Source organism: Musca domestica, unplaced genomic scaffold (genome assembly GCF_030504385.1).
Source record: "Musca domestica strain aabys unplaced genomic scaffold, Musca_domestica.polishedcontigs.V.1.1 12, whole genome shotgun sequence".
Taxonomy (NCBI): domain Eukaryota; kingdom Metazoa; phylum Arthropoda; class Insecta; order Diptera; family Muscidae; genus Musca; species Musca domestica.
The window spans coordinates 8466132-8487323 of record NW_026712155.1 but is presented as its reverse complement, the minus strand read 5'-3'; the positions used below and the strand labels follow the sequence as shown (position 1 = coordinate 8487323).

At 36.4% G+C, this 21192-nt stretch overlaps 1 protein-coding gene across 3 annotated transcripts in view; it reads left to right on the top strand.

Moving 5' to 3' along the window:
• The window catches only part of LOC101893284 (GATA-binding factor A), a 77888-nt gene extending 62052 nt beyond the window's left edge, over window positions 1–15836 (top strand). For 2 of the 3 annotated variants that reach the window (XM_059118174.1, XM_059118173.1), the window contains exons 2-4: window positions 13768–14439; window positions 14598–14829; window positions 14891–15785. In XM_059118174.1, the coding sequence (XP_058974157.1) occupies window positions 13768–14439; window positions 14598–14829; window positions 14891–15756 (1770 nt within the window). In that variant the 3' untranslated portion in view covers window positions 15757–15785. Of the gene's footprint in view, window positions 1–13767; window positions 14440–14597; window positions 14830–14890 lie in introns of all 3 variants that reach the window. The other variant, XM_059118175.1, reaches the window with a different exon arrangement.
• Window positions 15837–21192: the final 5356 nt, after the last annotated feature.

Sequence of the window (21192 nt, the reverse complement as noted above, 5' to 3'; positions counted from 1 at the left end):
TCCTGTTTATTAAAAAAATCATTTAAATAACTTTGGGTCCTGGAACTGCTATCCGCTCTTTTGAAAAAAAAAATATTTTTATCAGATAAATTTTTTGATTTTTTAAATTAATTTTCAGTATTAAAAATATTTCCTTCATTATGGAAAAAATACTAATTTGGAGTCCTCCTTGTATTTATTGAGCATTCATTTTGAATTTCTTAATTTTTCCACAAAATCAGGACTTCAGTGCTACATATAAATCGTAGATTTTTAAAAATAGTTTTCCAGGACTTTTTTGATTTTTTTAAAGAATATTTATTCGAGGTTTTCCTGAACCAAAAAAAATGTGAAAGACTTGCCGCTCCAAAGGCGTGGATTTTTTAAGAACATTTTTGCAAGGTCATTTTGTTCCAGGAAAAAAAGGTGGAAAATTTCCTGCTATGATTTTTAAAAATATTTTCCCATATTGATAACTATTTGCCTCTCCGTAGCCTAATACTAATTTCAAAACACCGTCGGCATTTTTCCTTCTTTTTTAATTGCTTAATTTGTCAATAAAATCTACTCCTCATTATTCCTCAGTCGCTTAATTCGCTTTGATCTTGTCTGTCAAACAAAATTTCCCTTCAAACTTGTTGCCCTAAAAGGATTTACTCCATTGATGGTCAGTAACAATAAAAACCAGCAACAACAACAACAGTACATATCTAAAGTATGGGAAACCCAACAAAATTTTTATGCAAATATTTCCAAACTTCATAAAACCCAACAACAAAAAGGAATGTTACACTTTTAAGTATCCCCCCCATCCCATACTCATTATCACCATCCTCAAATACCCTTTTATAAGGATGGCTGGCTGGCTGGCTGGCTGCATGCCACAGAGCAACGGCAAAAAATGTGGAAAGAAGAAGAGATCAAAGCGCGGCAATTTGATCACACATTTATAAACGCCACTTGAGTCGTCTCAATATCAAAAAAAGAAATCTCATCGATATCAACATCAACATCATCTTCCCTCTCGCGTAAAGAACTGGTTCGATCGGCGCTCAGGCAAATTCAGGCGGCAAACATCAATGACATATTTCGACAACATTAATTCAAAACAAAAATCTTGTCATTAACCCAATAAAGGTGATCAACGTAAAAGGAAAATAAATAAAAAAAAAACTAAAGTGAAGTGAAATGAAGTGGAGCAGGGCAAAGACAACAACAACAATAATGTGAAAAATACGTCACATCAAACAAAAAAAAAAAGAAAACACAAATTAGCGGCTTGGAAAAAAATGCAAACTACTTTTGGCATTATATCCCAAGGAAGGGACTGGAGGATTTGATATTACATTGAGGGAGGGAAGTGAACTCCTCGACAGGAACGGAATACAAATTTTTTGATATTTCTCCATATTTTCCATTTTAAACACATATAACTCATTAGAAACATACTATCCAGTGATCATATCATAATATCATTTGGGCGCCACTTCCTTAAGAAAGGGAATTGAATTCTTCACAAAAACAGTTTCGGGGTATTTATCCAGTTTTTCCATTTTATCCACAGAGAACTCATAAACGAATTTATATACTCTATTGAAACCATAAACCTTTCCACCCTAAAGGTAGGAAAGTGTATTCCTCATAGGTAACAGAATCAAAATTTGGGATATTGGTCCAATTTTTTTATTTTAACCATAGATAACTCACTAAAGACCTTATAAAGGGTGAGATTGAACAAAATTGCAACAAAGTCAAACGCCATAATTTTTTCAATTATTTTTAAATGTTATTGAATGAAAGCAAAAAATTTCGGAAATAGCATTAAATTTTAGAATAAGTTTAGATTTGTTCGAATTGGTCACCATCGGCACGAATTATGGCCTTCAAACGGCCAATGAAACCGTCACACGCTGCCCGAATGTTACTCTGCGGTATTTCGGCCCATTTCCGGCGCAGCGCTTGCTTGAGGTGATCGACACTTTGGTATTTTTTAGTGCCAACCTTGCTTTCGAAAATATTCCAGACACAATAGTCCAACGGATTGGTAGCCGGAGATTTTGGTGGCCAATGTGCGCTTGAATTGAAGGGAGAAACCTCATTTTGTAACTATTCTTGGGTGGCGTGTGCTGAGTCCTGTTGGAATATCCAAGGTCTGCGGCCTAAATGTTTGCGTGCCCAAGGCTTTAATACACCCTCCAGAATATTTTCGCGATAATATTTGGCATTTATTCTGATGCCATGGTCGATTAATAAGAGCGGAGAGAGACCATCGGCTGTTATGACGGCCCACACCATTACCATAGCCGGTGCTTAAATTCTGGTGGTCAACCGAAGTTGCACATTTTCAGCTGACCTTTTTGGCAGGTAAACACGATCATTTTGTTTGTTTACAAACTGCTGGACAACGAATGTTTTCTCATCGGAGAAACCCAAATTCGGCATTTCACCACTTTCGAACAAGAGAAGCAACTCTTTTGAAAACCAATCATCGGAGAAAACCAAATTCGGCAGTTCACCACTTTCGGCCAAGCGAAGCAACTCTTTTGAGTCTATTTTCTTTCTGTTGCGGTGTAAGTTTTCGCACTTTTTAGAATTTCAATGGGTTTACCCCGAACTCATTTTTCATCATTTATTTGCCGAATGGAATATTGCGATATATTCAGCTCACGAGCCATTTTTCGGCCACTGCGACGTGGGTTTCGATGAAGTCTCTTCTTTACTTTTTGAACCATTTCTGCTGATGTTGCTGTTTTCTTCCGTCCACTTTCTTGGCGACGGGCTACACTACCAGTATCACGATAACGAGCGATGGTACGACACACAAAAGATTTATTCACATTTTAATTCGTGGAGTGCTCTAACGATAGCCACTTGTGGTTTTCCAGCCAAATATAAAGAAATCACAGTATCACGCTTGAATTCCGATAGAATAACCTTTTTTCTGGGAAGTTCTCACCGAAAAGCTTTTGTACGCTTGTAAACAATATAATGAGCTGCCACTGGTATTATTTTAACAGTTGTCGGACGAGTGGCTTAGAAATGACAGCAGTCTGAAGTTGATTGCAGTTTTTTCATCTCACCCTGTATATTCTTCATAGGAAACAGAATCAAATCTTTGGATATTTCTCCAGCTTTTTCATTTTAACCACAGAGAACTCATTAAAGAGTAAGAGAATATAACTCCATTGAACAGTAAAATCATTTGGGCGCCACTTCTTTTAGGGAAAGGAATTGAATTCCCCACAAGGAACAGAATCAAAATTTGGCATATTCATACAAAATGTGGCTTTTTATCCACACAGAACTCAAAAAAGAATTGATAGCCTCCTTTAAAACCGTAATATCATTTGGGAGCCATTTCTTTAATATTTGCAATTGTTCTTTAGAGGAAAATGAAGATAATATTGCTCGATATATCCCAAGCAGTATTGGCTAAAAATAGGTCACCTTGCCCTATTAAAAAAAAAGTTACCCAACAACATGGCTCAATTTTCGGACAAAATTTCAAGTAGATTTATGACACAATTGAAATCCGATACCCAAAAGACACACTCGAAAAAAAAAATAATAAACAAACAAACCAAAGAACAATGACGACACACTTCCCAACTCTTGTGGCAGATACAGACTCTCTTCTGCCACACTTCAGACAATGTGACACACTTGTTCTCCCCACAAAAAAAGGATACTTGGCAGACAAGTGATCATCGACCATATCCGTTCCTCATCATCATATTTTCCATAAACAGATGAGTGTAAAAAGAAATAAAATGTTAAGTGGTTGCAGTAAACAAAGAGCAAGAGTTGCTCTTAAAGTCTTGAGCTACTAAAATGTCATAAAGCGGTTCTTCAGTGGTTATTCATCTTTCAGTAGTTCATTCATCCATCCAAACATTGCATCTGTCATCGAACCAATCCATCAAGTTATGATCATTATGATAATTATCGAATCATCTTCCATGGTAGGCTAGCTAGCTCTATCTCCACTATCGCCTATTCATTCCATAAATTTATGGAAGGCGATCATAAATTTTTCAGGCACAAGCAAGCAGTAGTAGGCAGCCGCAGAATAAAAAGGAAAACAACCAGAAAAAGAAGAAGTTGTTTGGAAAATATGGAAGTTGCCTAACATTTGCATTTGCTGGTTGGGAAGGAGTCTAGGCAGAGGTGTGGAAAAAAATAAAAAAAAATTTGGGGAGAATTTATTGTGATGGGGAGGTGGGATTCTCAATTTCATGCCACCAGTGAAAAATCGACTTCTACCTATGTTCGCTAACACAAAAATTCCTAATGAAAATTAAAGATATCTTCCAAAATTTTCTACTTCAAGTTTAAAAAAAAATGTCGCCTTCGATTATTCAATCGATTTTGGGCTAATCGATTTTAAAGGTTGTTGATGAGTTCGGAATCCACATCTCAGGTTGGAGTTCGAAAATAAAATAGTAAACAGAAAGAAAATACACTCAAAAGAGCTAAAGAGTTGCTTCGCTTAGAATTTCTAGAGCATATTTTTGGTTTTGCAGGACACTCGTGAAACACTTTTCTTCCAAAAACAATTTCCACATTCCCGCCATTTTCCTTAAAAAAGCTCTTAACTCCATGTTTTCCTCTTCAGAAAACCATACAATCTTTGACTATATTTTTGGTACAATAAATTAAATGCTACCCTGAAGGTCTGTTTGTAATATCTTTATACAATGCAATTTGCCATACGTTGGGCGCCACATAGCTCTAAATTGAATATCGGTACCTCCCGATTTTAGCTACATTATTCACCGGAATTGTTTCAAATTTGGCATTTGAAGTTCGAAATAGATACAACAACCTAGGGCAGAAAATTGTCTGTGCAGGTCTATGACTTGGTATAGCCCCCATATAACGGTACCTTCCGATATTCGGTATTTTGATGATTTTAGCTACATCATTCACCGGAAATCTTTCAAATTTGGTATTTGAGGTTCATAATAGATGCTACAGCCTATGACAGGAGATTGTCTGTGCAGGTCCACGTCTTCGTATGGGCCCCATATAGCGGTACCTCCCGATATTCGGTACTGTGTTAATTGTAGCGACATTATTCACCGAAATTGTTTCAAATTTGGTATTTGATGTTCGTAATGGATGCTACAGCCTATGACAGGAGATTGTTTGTGCAGGTCCACGTCTTCGTATAGCCCCCATATAACTGTACCTCCGGATATTCGGTACTTTGTTGATTTTAGCGACATTATTCACCGGAATTCTTTCAAATTCTTCGTATGGCCCCCATATAGCCGTACCTCCCGATATTCGATATTTTGATGAATTTAGCTGCATTATTACCGATTTTTTTAAGTTGAATATTGTAATGGCTTATGACAAAGGTTACCTATGCAGGTCCATGTCGTCGTATGTACCCTAACATAACATCTACATTCGTTATTTTTTAAAATTTTAACAGATTTTTTTTAACAGATTTTATAGTTTTTGAGAATTGTCAAATTTGTATCAAATGGTGGAGGGTATTCAAAGCTCGGCCCTGCTGCCACCACTCCAAATTGAGTCCTCTGACAAAATTATATTTTCCAGAGCATATTTTTTTGGTTTCTAAGAATACCCCGGAGGCATTTTTCCCCGACAACACAATTCCCACAGGCCACGTCTCAGCCACTTTTTTTACTCCAACTAGGCTTAAGCTCCGACTTTTTTTTCCTATTACCAACCCTATTTGTTAAGCAAAACAACCCAAACTTGTATGCCATCATGAGTAACTATGAAGCAGCGAGTTGGCCAAGAAACTGTTTGTATTTTGCCGCGCACTGGTTATGAAGTTCCTTGTGCTCTCTCTCTCGTTCTCTCTCTTACGCTCTGCTTTTGATCTTGTCGATGCCTCCGCTATATTTTGCGCCAAAGCGCGTTTTATTTAATGCATTTTCGAGTGGATCAATTTGTCTGTTGTTCGGCTGTTTTTTTTTTCGCCAAGACTTTATTTATGGCATCAGGAAGATGTAGACACAACGACTGCCACAAAGAGAAGCGCGAATGGCATTAAAAAAGTTGAAAACCAAAAAAAAAAAAACAAAAGGAAATAAAAACCAACAAAAAGTAATAATAAACGCATCTGGATATGTGTTTCTGTTATAAATCGAATGATGTTAAAGTAGACGATGCATAAGAAGAAGAAGAAGCAGCTAGGGGAGAATATCAATAAAAACCCCAACGCCATGGCAAAGGAAGTTAAGTAATTTGAGTGATCACTTTGTGATCTTAAGCAAAGATCAATGCAAAAACTAAGAAAGCAATGACAACAATATCTGGAGACAATAACAATAGGTTTGCGGATCATTTGTGTGATGACTCATTTCCATTGATTTTCTGACTTCGGCAACCCACCATCAGCCAACTTCTTAGTTGCAAATGATGGGTTTGAAGCGAAACGGATACTTGCGACCAATGCCTTTGATTTTTTTTTTTCACTTCCTCTAATTAAAATTCAAATTGTATTCAAATTTGTCAGCAGCACCACCTCCATTCACACCGGAATATTGTTTTTTGCTTTTGAAAACCATGTCTGATTCTTTGTAATTTATTTGTATTATTTGTCACTTGCCATGATAAGATTAGATAGCGATCCAAAGTATAGATCAATATTGTTGTTGTGTTGTGGTTTTTGTTGTTCCATTTCTTGTTTGAAATATTTTCACACGTTCCGCGATGACATCTGTTGACGCTGTGTGAAATTCACACAAATCTTTGACAATTCTGCAACAATGTTTTTTGTTTTGTTTTATCATTGGCGATTGTGATTATCGACAGTTGTCAATAGCCAAGACAGTAATTTTTAAATGAATTATAAGCTTTTGTGGTTTTCAGTGTAATTTTACGTTGGGCGCCACATAAAAAAACAGATGATTTTTAGAAAGAAATGTTTATGATTTAGTAAATTTAAAAATAAACAAAAGGAATCCAATTGGGCGCCATTTAGGCAATATTAAAAAATAGGTTCTCTATTGGGCGCCATATCTAACCAAATAATAATATAAAAATATTATTTTCAATGATTTCTTTTGGGCGCCATATAACAGAGATTAAAAATTTCAGGAACGAAATGTTACAATTTTAAGAAAACTTAAAAACAAGGACGCCTTCTGTTGGGCGCCATATAGGAAAATCTAAAGAGAACTATGCCTTCTCTGCTCAGCCATATATCCATGTGATACCCTACACCACTATGCCTATTTAGTAGAGCTCCCGTAACAAAATAATTTATTTGAAGTAGATCATACCACATATCAACATTTGACTTTATAGAAGTTATATAACTGTTTTCACAGGAAACTAATAGTATATGTGATGCATATGCAATTCTGAATCGATTTTCACTAAATTTGACGGAGACATTTCAATCTTTTATACCAAATAACATTGCTATGGGGTGCATGATATCACTTCGAGAAGGATTGTTAACAAAAATAAATATAGGAGCCAAGTTCCACCAAATGAAAATTTACGTCCCGAAATTCACTCCATTTGGGCTGATATTAGCGATTATTTGCACAATAAACCTGAAATCGGGTACTATATCCACATCCGTACCGATCTTGATAAAATTTGGCAAAGGTATTTCCGAACTCTATAAGATATCTGTTACCAGTTATCAATCTTGTGGAGTCCATATTACGATTGTGAGGGACTTAAAACCCCAAATCGGATGATACATATGTATGCGAGCTAAAGCTATATTTGAACCGATTTTCACCAAATTTGATGTACTTGCTTCTAGACTGAATTCGGTCGGATGTGCCAAAATTCAGGTCATTTGTAGTGATATTGGCCATTTAGTGCACAATTAACCCGAAATCGGTTGAAGATATATATGAGAGCTATATTCAAATCTGCACCGATCTTGATGAAATTTGGCAAAGGCATTTTCGAGCTCTATAAGATATCTGGTAGCAAATATCATTCATATAGCATATTACGAATGTGAGAGACTTGAATACCAAATCGGATGAAACATATAGATGGTGAGGTAAAAAAAAAACGGCAACAAAGTCAAACGCCATAATTTTTAAATATTTTTTTAAAATTTTATTGAATGAAAGCAAAAAATGTCGGAAATAGCATCACATTTTGGAATAAGTTTAGATTTTTTCGAATTGGCCACCTTTGGTACGAATTATGGCCTTCAAACGGCCAATGAAACCGTCACACGTTGCCCGAATGTTGTTCTTTGGTATTACGGTCCATTCCCGGCGAAGCGCTTGCTTGAGGTGATCGACAATTTGGTATTTTTTAGAGCCAACCTTGCTTTCCAAAATATCCGGAGATTTTTGTGGCCTATGTGCGCTGGAAATGAAGTGAGTAACCTCATTTTGTAACCATTCTTGGGTGGTGCGTGCTGAGTGCGAGGGTGCTGAGTCCTGTTGGAATATCCAAGGTCTGCGGCCAAAATGTTTGTGTGCCCAAGGTCTTAATATACCCTCCAGAACATTTTCGCGATAATATTCGGCATATATTCTGATGCCACGGTCGATTAATACGAGCGGAGAGCGTCCATCAGCTGTTATGGCGGTCCAAACCATCACCATCACCATGACCGGCGCTTGAGTTCTGGTGGCCAACCGAAGGTGCACATTTTCAGCTGACCTCTTTGGCAAGTAAACACGATCATTTTGTTTTTTGACAAACTGCTGGACGACGAATGGCTTCTCACCCGAGAAAAAAAAATCGTCAGTTCACCACTTTCGGCCAAGCGAAGCAACTCTTTAGCTCTTTTGAATCCATTTTCTTTCTGTTGTGGTTTAAGCTCTTGCTTTTCAGGACTATGGCGCTCAACGTAGGATCCTGAGTGTGCCTTTCATCCCTTTATTCAAAAATGTAATCTACTTCGCTAAGTTAATATAAATTTTGTTATGGCTTCAAATATTTGTTTTTCATTTTTCCCAAAAATGGCGCCCAACGTAAATGCTTGGCATTAAATGTTACAATGCATAAAAAATGTGTAAACCATTTGGTTTGCAGATTTTGTAAATTTTTTTGTAAATTTTAATTTTATGACTTCGAATGCCATAACTTCAACTAGAATCAATTTTGGCGAAAATGGCGCCCAACATGAGAGCTTTCGAAGAATTCAGCATTCTTTAATAAAGCAGCTGAAATCAATGTCTTTAAGGTCTGACAAAGAGCATGTCATTGATTTAAACAATCGATTTATGATAAATATCCATATTACAACAACACTAAGGTTAATGGCGCCCAACGTGAGAAGTTGGGAGTTATTTTCTCTTCAAGAGTGTGAAAAATATGTTTAAAAATGTATTATAATTTACTAGGTTAATTAATATAAATTATTTTTTTGCTGCGATTTTAAGTTTTGCTATCTGTCGTGAAAATGGCGCCCAACGTCAGTTCTTGGCAATGAATATTACAATCCATAAAAAATGTGTAAATCATTTGGTTTGTAAATTTTTATTTTATGGCTGGCGAATGCTACAACTTTAACTGAAATCACTTTTGTGATCCCTTTGGAAATGGCGCCCAACATTAGAGCCTTCAAAGTATTCAACATCCCTTAAAAAAGCGGCTGAAATCAATGTCTTTAAGGTCTGGCGAATAGCATACTATCGCATGTCATTGTTATAAACGATCCATTTATGATAAATATCCATTTTGCAATAACCCTACGTGTAGTGGCGCCCAACGTGGGAAGTTGAGAGTAATTTTCTATTCATGAGTGCGGAAAACATGTTTGTAATATAATTTACTAGGTTAATTTATATAATATTAATATATATTCCTTAATAACTGCGAATTTAAGTTTTGCTATCTTATTTGAAAATGGCGCCCAACGTTAGTTCTTGGCAATGAATATTACAATCTATAAAAAATATGTAAAGCATTTGGTTTGTAAATTTTCCTTTTAATATTAGCAACTAGAAATAGTATTGTGATCCCACTAAAAGTGGCGCCCAACATAAGAGCCTTCAAAAAAGATAACCAACCTCCTTTAATAAGTCAGCTGTAAATGATGTTTATTACATAATAAAACTTAATATTTAGCAAGTTTGTGGCTTTTTTTTTTTTTTGAACTTTTTTTACTTTGTATGCAAACCTGAAGTGTTCTGTAACCCGCTTCCTCCAAATATCTACAATTTCTTTGCTTCGAGTCATCTGGCCATTAATAAATTAAATTTACAACCACCTTTAGGTTACATTAAATATTTTACAAATGGGGATTCCTAAGGCCATATTTTACGCATTATGACACTTATAAATAATTATTGAAACCCTAAACCGACCACGACATGCCACAACCATGCAAATACACAAAAGCTGCAAAATATATAAAATTCCAATTGAGTTTATGGCATTACAACTTGTCGACAAAGACTTCTGTAAGACGTGTGCAGCATTTCAAAGAGATTATTTTTTTGCAAAACCAAAATAAGAAAACTAAGAAACAAACGTGAATCCATATGACGTTAGTAGCTATACGCATTCAGTAAAACCATAAAGAGAGCGGTGTTTTTGAGGAGAGAGGCACACACTCACTTTATATGCCCACCACATACCACAAACTTACATGCCGTTGCATGCCACAGAGAAAAAAAATAAATAAAACCTATGGAAGCAAGAAAAAAAATGTGCCCCAACAACATTTACAAGATGAAGAACAGCTAAAAAAGAAAAAACGCCAAAACAAACCCCTGAGAAGGGAGAAAAGAAAAATAAAGAGAAATAAGGCAACCAATATCATCAAATGTAACGTGCAATAACGCCATTAAAATTTGTTTTTATGTTCAAGAATTTATGGACAGCTTTCAAATTATTATTTTTTCTTCTCCCCTCCCCAAACACAGCACAGAAAAAAATGGAATAAAAAATGAAAAGAAAGCATGCGTATTCCGGGCCATAATTTTTTTTCCAGCGGCAATAATGGTGGTTGGCCTTTGACAAAGTGGGTTGGGCCTATGCCAGGGAAATTAATGGTCTTTAAAAATGGAAAGTTTATGTTTTATTGTCCGGCGAGAAGAGGGAGTTAACCTTTTTTTGGGTTTGGGGTTGCCATATTTTTTGTGATCTTGGAAAAAAAATTTAGAAGGGTAAAAGTTTGGAAAAGAGCCATCGGAAAAATTTTGCTGTAAACCATTTTTTTCACTATTGTAAAATGATAATCTTATTTTTAAATTCTTCTGCTCGTTTAAGATTATTCTAGTCTCCATATCCTTAAAAAAGACACAAGTCCCTCACCACAGAATAACACCGAGAATAAACTGAATTTAATTGGGCGCCACATAATACCATTACTTTTTTTAATTTAAATTAGACTCCCAATACCGAATATAGATAAAAAAATAATGCTATTTTACGTTGGGCGCCATATCTATATTCAGTGTTTTTTTTTGCGCTATAAAAATATAAATTATTGGTTGCAAATATTAGAGAGCTGTTCTAAACCCAAAACCCATTGGGTCTAGTATACCAAAAGAAGAAATTTCTAAACTTTCATCAACGTGGCGCCTCATGGATTTCAGCGGCTCATATAGTTCAATTCATTAGATTTTTGATTTAGACTCCTTGATCTGTCGTCCAAATCTCCTTCGAGGAATTTAAAACTTGATTTAGGTTATAGATTTCGCATTTTCTCTGGTTTTTATGACCTCTTCAAAGTGGCGCCCAAGCGAACTGTTCACTGAACCAGCAGTTCATTTAGGGTTCAATTCATTGGTACAAGTTTTTGATTATAGACTCCGTCTAGATCTGCCGTCCAAGTCTCAGCGGCTCATGTAGGGTACAATTCATAGGTTAGACTTTTTATTTGAAACTCCTTCTATATCTGCCGTCCAAGTCTCCTTCGAGGTATTTAGAAGTAGATATGGGTTTCAAATTTAGCATTTTCCCTAATTTGTATATCCTTTTCAAAATGGCGCCCAAGCGAACTGTTCCAGCAGCTTATTTAAGTTTCAATTCATTGGTACACTTTTTATTTGAGACTCTTCCTAGATGTCATCCGAGGCCCAAAGATTTTAATATCGGCTTAGAAGTTTACATTTTCTTTGATTTATTTAATGTGGCGCCCAAGCGATTCCACATCCGAATTGTTTGCTGAACTAGCAGCTCATTTTTGGTTCAATTTCCAGATACACCTTTTGATTTTGACTTCTTTTTCTACTCCAAGATCCTTAGAAGTTTAAATGGGTTTCAAATTTAGTATTTTCTCCAAGTTTTATCCCTCTTCAAAGCGACGTCCAACTTATTCCACGTCCAAATTGTTCACTGAACCAGCAGTTCATTTAAAGTTCAATTCGTTGATACACTTTCTTTTTAGATCTGAGCCGAGGCCCAAAGATGTTGAGATGGTTTCAAAAGTTCACATCTTCTTTGATATGTTTACCCGGTTTAATGTGGCGCCCAACCGATTCCACAATTTCTTATTTGAACCAGTAACTCATTCAGTGAGTTCAATTCATTGATTCAAATTTCGATATCGACTGCTTCTTTATAAGGCACCGAAGATTTTGTGCTGTAAAACTGTTTTCGAAATACAAAACAGGCTATTTGTCAACCAAAAAAACAATAAGACCCCATTTTCTTCGATTTTTATACGATTTGCATTTGGCGCCCAACGGTTTTTCTATAAAAATCTTTTAATAAAACTGAAACTCGTATGTTGAGCTTCATATCACTAACTTATTATGAATGCTCTCCAATTTTCGACTCCATATTTAAAATTCGATTCATTTCCCAGAAACTCAGAAATCGACACGGTACCTAAGCGTCTTAAAATAATATATTTTGTATGGCACCCAAAAGTCTCGCCAACTACTTCATACCACACTTGAACATATTCCAACTTCAACTGATTGGTAGGATCTAGAGTCTAATATGACCTCCTAACTTCTATGAGGGCCGACAGTTACTGTTTCCGAATCTAAACACACTTGACCTGCTGCCGTTTCAATAGCTTAAATGGCGCCCAACAGTTAAAAAAACAAATTTCTACAAATATCTGTTGCTTTCGAACTAGGATAAGAAATTTGAGCTGTTAAAAGATTTTGAAATTTTTTTTTCCGCTCACCCTGTGAAATGTGTAATTAGAAGCATGTCTGGCATTCGTGCCACTTAGCGCGCAATCAATTCAGACATTTATTATTTTGAACAATGAGCTTATCCTCGCTATGATTTATATAACTTCTCCAATATGGCGCCCAACAGTTTCTCCTACGAATCCCCCGCTGCACTGGATAAAATTCAAAGTTTGACTGATTGGTACGTCCGTGTGGCCCCCAATATATACTCCTTGCTTGTTTGGCGCCCAACATTTATGGTTATTGAATCGATATTTATTTTCACTGCTTTCAGGGGGTTGAAAAAGCCGAGTAATTTTATTTTTACTTAGATTTGCACAACTTCAGCCGCTTAAGTGGCGCCCAATAAGCAAAAAATGTCTACAAATATTTATATTTTTTCAATAGCATAAAGGGAAAATCGGAAAATTCTTGCAGTTCTGGAACAGACCACTTGCTTCCAAGCAATGTATGTTTTTGAAACTTTTTACAGAAGACTTCCGAAGTATTCATTTTGACTTAAAGCTAAACTCTGATTCTCGTGTCGTTCATAAGTTGGCGCCCAATATTTTTATTTTTTTCGATTTCGATTTTGCTTGTGTAGTGTATTATTAATAAAAAAGAGATATATTCCTGACAACACAATAGTACCCTATATCCGAACCTAATCTCTTCTCTTAGTAATTTAATTTAGTTTGGTTTTTATTTACAACAACCTCCTCTCTCCTCTTTTTTTCAGTCAAATTCCGATCAACTATCCACCAGGGAACAATTGCTGCTGCAACAGGAACTGCGCACGAACAACTCGTCGGCGGGAAATTATCACCAAAGTTTGGGGCAAAAATACGGCCTGAGTTCTTCGCTGGATCAACAACAGGACTTTCCATTGCACACAGCCAAGATGTATCACTCCAGTGCAGGGTATCCCGATTTGAGTGGTTCAACGACCGCCAGTGGTGTCAGTTCATATCATCAACAGGCTGCTGCGGCTGCAGCCACCGTAAGCGCTCCCGTCTATGTACCCTCAAACCGGGCCCTGACCAACAGCCAATATCAACATGTGGCTGCGCATTTTGGTACAGCTGCTGCACAAAATGCCTGGACTTCGGATAGTTTTGGTACAGCCCATGCCCAACTGCCGCCACAATTTTACACACAAAACGCCGTGATGATGGGTTCATGGCGGGCGGCTTATGATCCAACCGGATTTCAGCGATCCTCACCCTATGACAGTGCCATTGATTTTCAGTTTGGTGAGGGTCGGGAGTGTGTCAATTGCGGAGCGATTAGTACGCCGCTGTGGCGACGTGATGGCACTGGACATTATCTGTGTAACGCTTGCGGATTGTATCACAAAATGAACGGCATGAATAGGCCGTTGATCAAGCCAAGCAAGCGATTGGTGAGTGCAGTGAGTGTTCTTTCAAATATTTTCCTATTTTTTGGGAAGGGAAAATAAATTCAATTCAATTTTCTCTCTAAGTTTGAAGAGAAGAGAACTTGAAACTGTTTTCCAAACCCTTCTTCCATCATAAGTCCATATTCTAATTTTTTGCCTTTTTGTTACAGACTGCCACCCGTCGTCTGGGTCTGTGCTGTACCAACTGCGGCACCCGCACCACAACCCTGTGGAGACGCAACAACGAAGGCGAACCCGTGTGCAATGCCTGTGGCCTCTACTTCAAGTTGCATGGGGTGAATCGTCCCCTGGCCATGCGCAAGGATGGCATACAGACACGCAAAAGGAAACCAAAGAAAACTGGGAGTTCCAATGAAAACGGCAAGGAGATTAAAGAAGATGGTAGGTTCGGCTCTTTGATTGACCCAAAGAACTCTCACTAATCTGTATGTCCCCCCCTTAGATCTCAAACCTTCTTCCATGGGCTTGGAACGTCACAGTTTACCCGGTTCATTGGCCTCGAAGTTGCAAAACGACTTGGCCGTCAAGGGGGCCAGCTCTGGTTCTGCTCTACACAATTTGAGTTTGGGTAGCAGTGCTCTGCACAGCACCCTAAGCCATCACATGCATTTCCCCTCGGCCAGCGCATCACAACAAAACAGACTGACAAATAATTCCGGCGGCATTTCGGGACACCAATCATCATCCTCAAGCGGTGGTGGTGGTGGCAGCAACGCAAATTCCTCCAGCGCCACTACCAACACATCATCCAGCAATCTCAATTCCTCATCATCTTCAGCATCGGCCCACAACAATAGCCTGTACTCGCCCTCAGCCTTGGCAGCCCAGGCAAATCTCAATCATTCCCAGCTCTCGGCCTCGGCATTTGGTAGCCAAAAATATGAACACCTACTAAGCGGTAGTAACTCTCTCAGCAATGGCTTAAGTTCATCGACCACACCCACCTCCCAGTATCACGGGCATCATTTGCATCACCACCATCATCATCATGCCGCAGCTGCTGCGGCCCATCATGCTGCCTCGGCGGCCCATCATCATCACCACCACCATTCACCATCGTTATCTCACCAAGTGGCAACATCGCCCAGCAGTGGTGGTAGTCTGGGTGGTTACAGCGTCAAATCGGAAAATAATTCCACAAATTATGATTATGTCAATAATTGTTATTTCGGTTCATCATTTGGAGCGCTGAGTGGTTCACCGGCCTCCTCGGCGGGTATGCATGGTGCAACAGCCTCAGATATGGCCGGAGTCTATCATCATCAGCATAATGTTATACAGGCGGCAAAGCTAATGGCAACATCGTAGAGCCAGAGGTATTAAAAACATGATATGGGAAAGGAAGGCTATTTGAATCTCTACTAACCCAGGGCAGTCTGTATTCAGACTGCCAAATGCAATCAATCACAAATAATAGTTCATCATTCACAATAATACGCTTTACGGTCATTAGAAGCGCCATCTCATGCAAAATTCTACAACCATGTTTACACAGGGTATATGTTTTGAAATTTGGAGACATAAAATTGGAATGTTTGAGAGAGAAACAGAGAGAACGAAAAATATGACTATTTTGAGAGCAGTATTTACGAATTTTTCCATTTCCCTTACCCATTCGCGCTGCCATAATGCAGTTGCAATTTAGACAGTCATTCACAATATTAATGAGAAATTGAGATTGCCAATCCGAAAGAGAGATAAAAGTGAGAAAAAGAGAAAGGTTGATATCGTACATCTTTTCTCTTATAAATTGGCTCTCCTTTTGTTGATAATTTATGTATTGGCAATTGCAAGAGCAAAACAATAATTCACAATAGAATATAAAAATGAAATGTTTACCGTTATAGGGATAGCAATTCAGTCAAATAAAAATTAATTATTCACAATAATGGGTTTGATGGTCGTAAGAAGAGCCATTTCACGGGAATTCTACAACCATGTTCACACAAGGCACTCACTTTGGCATTTAGACAAATAAAATTGGGATATTTGAGAGAGAGGAAGAGAGGACTGTATTGAGAGCACTGTTTTTTTTTCTTATTGAGATCCACTCAGAATGTCACAAAGCATTTGCTATTTATCATTTCCAATAGGCATTCATTCACAATATTAACACGAAATTGAGGCTGGTAATCCGAAAGAAAGAGAAATGAAAAAATGTAAAGTTCTTTTGAGATTGGAGAGTTTAATAAACAAATTCTGGAACAACATTAGAACTCAAAGACACGTTTGCAAAGTGCTGAACTTGAATTGTATGGCACCCAATCCATATTCTATGTTATTATTGATCTATAGACGCCAGATAACTTAAAATACTCCCACTTGCAACCTAGATTATCTGTTCTTCAATTTTCTTGACAGTATATTCTTGAAATCCTCAATCCTCATTTTATGTTATTCTTAATTCTAGAAAAATTAAAATTTCGCGCAAAATGATCCCATCTTTACGGAGTTGATGGTTAACTTCCGTTTTTTTATTTGGGGTACCATATATCGATATGGCGATCAATCATGCAAAATTCTCACAACCCCTAATCGCTTTTGATTCCAGATAATGATCCCGCAGAGCTCGGTTGTTCTAGCGCCCCACTCACTACTTTCATATCATCGAAATGACAGTTTGGCAGGTTTGGTACTTTTTTCACCGAAATTTCGTTTAAAACTCTTGAGGTTTCTTTTTTTTTTTTTTGAGATTATGGCGCCCAATCTTTTCTTTTTTTTCTTCCAAAGCATATTGCTTCCTAATGGCATAGACATGTTCACAATTCTTTTATATGCCTCTGTCATCCATCCTAAATTTGGCGCCTAATCGTTTCGATTGTTGTCTATAATTTTCATGTCATCTCCAATAATAATTTCCGATAAGGTTTTCCAAATGCGTTCTGACTTAAAATCCATTTTACTTTGAGAAGTTAGAAAATTTCTTTTAGGACCTGCATAGACAAAACCATTACAATATTCAAATGCGAAACTTGAATAAAAAAAATCGGTGAATAATGTAGCTAAAATCATCAAAATACCGAATATCGGGGGGTAGCGTCATATGGTGGCTATACGAAGACGTGGACCTGCACAGACAATTTTCTGTCATAGGCTGTAGTACCCATTACGAACTTCAAATACTAGATTTGAAATAATTCCGGTGAATAAGTTCGCTAAAATCATCAGAAAACCGAATATCGGGAGGTACCGTTATCTGGGGGCTATATGAAGACGTGGGACTGCACAGACAATTTTCTGTCAGAGGCTGTAGCATACGTTACGAACTTCAAATACCAAATTTGAAACAATTTCGGTCAATAATGTCGCTAAAATCATCAAAATATATAATATATATATTTTTTTTTTTTTTTTTTTTTTTTGTTTTGCTGTCCAATATTGGCAAACATTATATTACAATTAAAATATCTCTCTTTCTCATTTCCATTTGGAACATTTGTTCCTCAGAGAACTTTTAAAAGTTGCCTTTTTTGAAATTCTTAATTTTAAAAGTATGATATGAAAGAAAATATGCTCCTCAAAGTGGAATTTCTATTCAATACAATTTTTTTAAACCTCAAAATTTTTTAGTTCTATATGGTACAAATTATTTTTTACAATTTAATATTGCTCTTTCTCATTCATCTCTTGGCAAATTTGTTCTCTGAGAGCACTTTTAGAAGATCTCTTTTTTTTTGCAAAGCTCTTCATTTCAAAAGTATTGTGGGAAAATATGTTGTTCTCCTCTCTTGAATTACACCATTGTGATTGATAGAAAACGCATACCCTGTGTGAACATTGTTTAATGATTAATAATACAGTATTGCCAGATTAACACCACAAATCTCTTTAAAAAAACCCATAACATATCAATCTAAGCACAAATGTATAAACAATGGTAGAAGAATATAGATAAACGCATCGACACAGAACTGTCAAACCAATTTTGCAATTGAAAATGTTGAATGAAAATGTATTCAAATTTGGAAAAATTGTTGAAAAACTCGAATTATATTAACCTCCGAGTGACGTCGTATAAGAAAACGTATAAAAATATACTTATGTTTGAGAGAACATTTAAAAATGTTTGGCATATCAATGCTCCTAAGTGTTGATGCATCTACCTGTATTTTTCTACCATGGTATAATCATCAATTTTTTACTTCTAACAATTGCACCTATAACACATTTATTTTGAAAAGACTTAAGAAATAGTATTTTTAAGAAATTAAAAAAAAAATCAAACATAAATACTTACAATATTACACAAATATAATAATTATGTAATTTTCATACCCTCAAATTGTATATAGAAATATTGTTTCGTTTTTTTTATAAAATAAGAATAATTATCTATAAAATCTCATGCATTTTCGAAGTATAGTTATATTCTCTCTATTATTACTATTGTTAGTTTTTAAAAATATGAATAAATTGTGTACAAAGTATTTTAGTTAATTTAGTTTTAGGTTTTTCGCCCCTCTAAATATTTTAAGTTTTATAAATACATACGTGTGCTAATATTAAGAGTGCCTTAGCCAGAGAATAAGAGTTTGTATCTGAACTCATTCTGATTTACAAAAAATAATAGTTTTTTAAATTAGTATTCATATTCTTAGTTAAATAATATTAAATATATGTATTGAATTTAATTAATATGTAATTAAAAACAAAAACAAATTATGTGTATTCCAAATGTATTGAAAATATCAATAAATGATTCATTTAAAAATGAAATAACTAAAGGTGTTTTGGAAGTTTGTAGAAGTATAGGTGAACTTTATTAAAAAATCCAGGGAGTCCTTTATAAAATGTTGAATAATGAATATATATATATATATATATATATATATATATATATATATATATATATATATATATATATATATATATATATATATATATATATACAGGGCGAGATAAAAAAAACTGCAACAAAGTCAAACCCCATAATTTTTGCATTTTTTTAATGTTATTGAATAAAAGCAAAAAATGACGGAAATAGCATCAAACTTTAGATTAAGTTTAGATATATTCGAATTGGTCACCTTTTGCACGAATTATGGCCTTCAAACGGCCAATGAAACAGTCACACGCTGCCCGAATGTTGCTCTGCGGTATTTTGGTCCATTTCCGGCGCTGGAAATGAAACGACGAACCTCATTTTGTAACCATTCTTGGGTGGCGCATGCTGAGTGCGATGGTGCTGAGTCCTGTTGAAATGTCCAAGGTCTGCGGCCAAAATGTTTGCGTGCCCAAGGCCTTAATACACCCTCCAGAATATTTTCGCGATAATATTCGGCATTCATTCTGATGCCACGGTCGATTAATACGAGCGGAGAGCGACCATCGGTTGTTATGGCGGCCGGCGCTTGAGTTCTGGTGGCCAACCGAAGGTGCACATTTTCAGCTAACCTCTTTGCAAGTAAGCACGACCATTTGTTCGTTTGTTTGTTTACAAACTGCTGGACAACGAATGGTTTCTCATCGGAGAAAACCAAATTCGACATTTCACCACTTTCGGCCAAGCGAAGCAACTCTTTAGCTCTTTTGAGTCTATCTTCTTTACGTTGCGGTGTAAGTTGTTGCACTTTTTGGAATTTCAATGGCTTTACCCCGAGTTCATTTTTCAATATTTGCCGAATGGAATATTGCAATATGTTAGCTCACGAGCCATTTTTCGGGCACTGCGATGCGGGTTTCAATCAAGTCGCTTCTTTACTTTTCGAACCATTTCTGCTGATGTTGCTGTTTTCTTCCGTCCACTTCCTTGACGTCGGACTACGCTACCAATATTACGGTAACGAGCGATGGTACGAGACACAAAACATTTATTCACATTCAAATGCTGGAGTGCTCCAACGATAGCCACTTGTGGTTTTCCACCCAAACATAAAGAAATCACACTATCACGCTTGAATTCCATCACGAATAACTTTTTTCCTGAAAATTCTCACCAAAATGCTATTGTGCGCTTTTAAATAATATAATGAGCTGATATAAGAGAGAACTGCTTCACCCAGAAATTACGGGAACATAAAGTAGTAAAAAAAAAAACGTCAACACTTTTGTGCTGGCAGCTGTGCCACTATTTCTTACTCGGCCAAATTAGCCGAGTAAAAAGTAGTAAGAGAGAATGTTATATTTGTGTTTGCGAAGCTCTTCAAAAAAAGCCAGTCGGAATAGAATTCATAACCAATACAATCGCCGAATGTACGAATACACTCCGCGAAATCACTAGATTAGCATTATTTGAGGTTTATCTGTAATTTCTTCCACTTTTTACTAGCGCCATCTTTGGGATACTATAAACATCTCCGGCTATACTAAAACACCGCAGAGTTACATTTTACTAAGAATGACTTTTGATTTAAGAGTTGCATTTCATCATTGAGTAAAATAGCTAGCCTCAGTGTTGCATTTCAGTATATGGTAGTGTAGTTTAAATAAAGGATGTTTTTCTAAATGCGTATACCTTTGTTTTTTTTGAGCGTTTTGTTTTTCAAAATCTTCAACCGTATGTGAGAAGGTACCAAAAGGAGTGCGCCGATATTTCCCATCTTCACAGCAGATCTTGTGTTAGTAGAAATAATGGGGTATGCGAAGTGAAGAGAATGTGAAATGCATATTTCGAATTTTATGATAATTTTGGTTATTCAAAACGTTGACCCTTTGTAGGGGGAGTTACCAGAAAAAATGGTCCGATCTCTACCATCTTTATAACAGATCTTGTGCTATCGTAAATGTTTAGTTGTATGAAATATG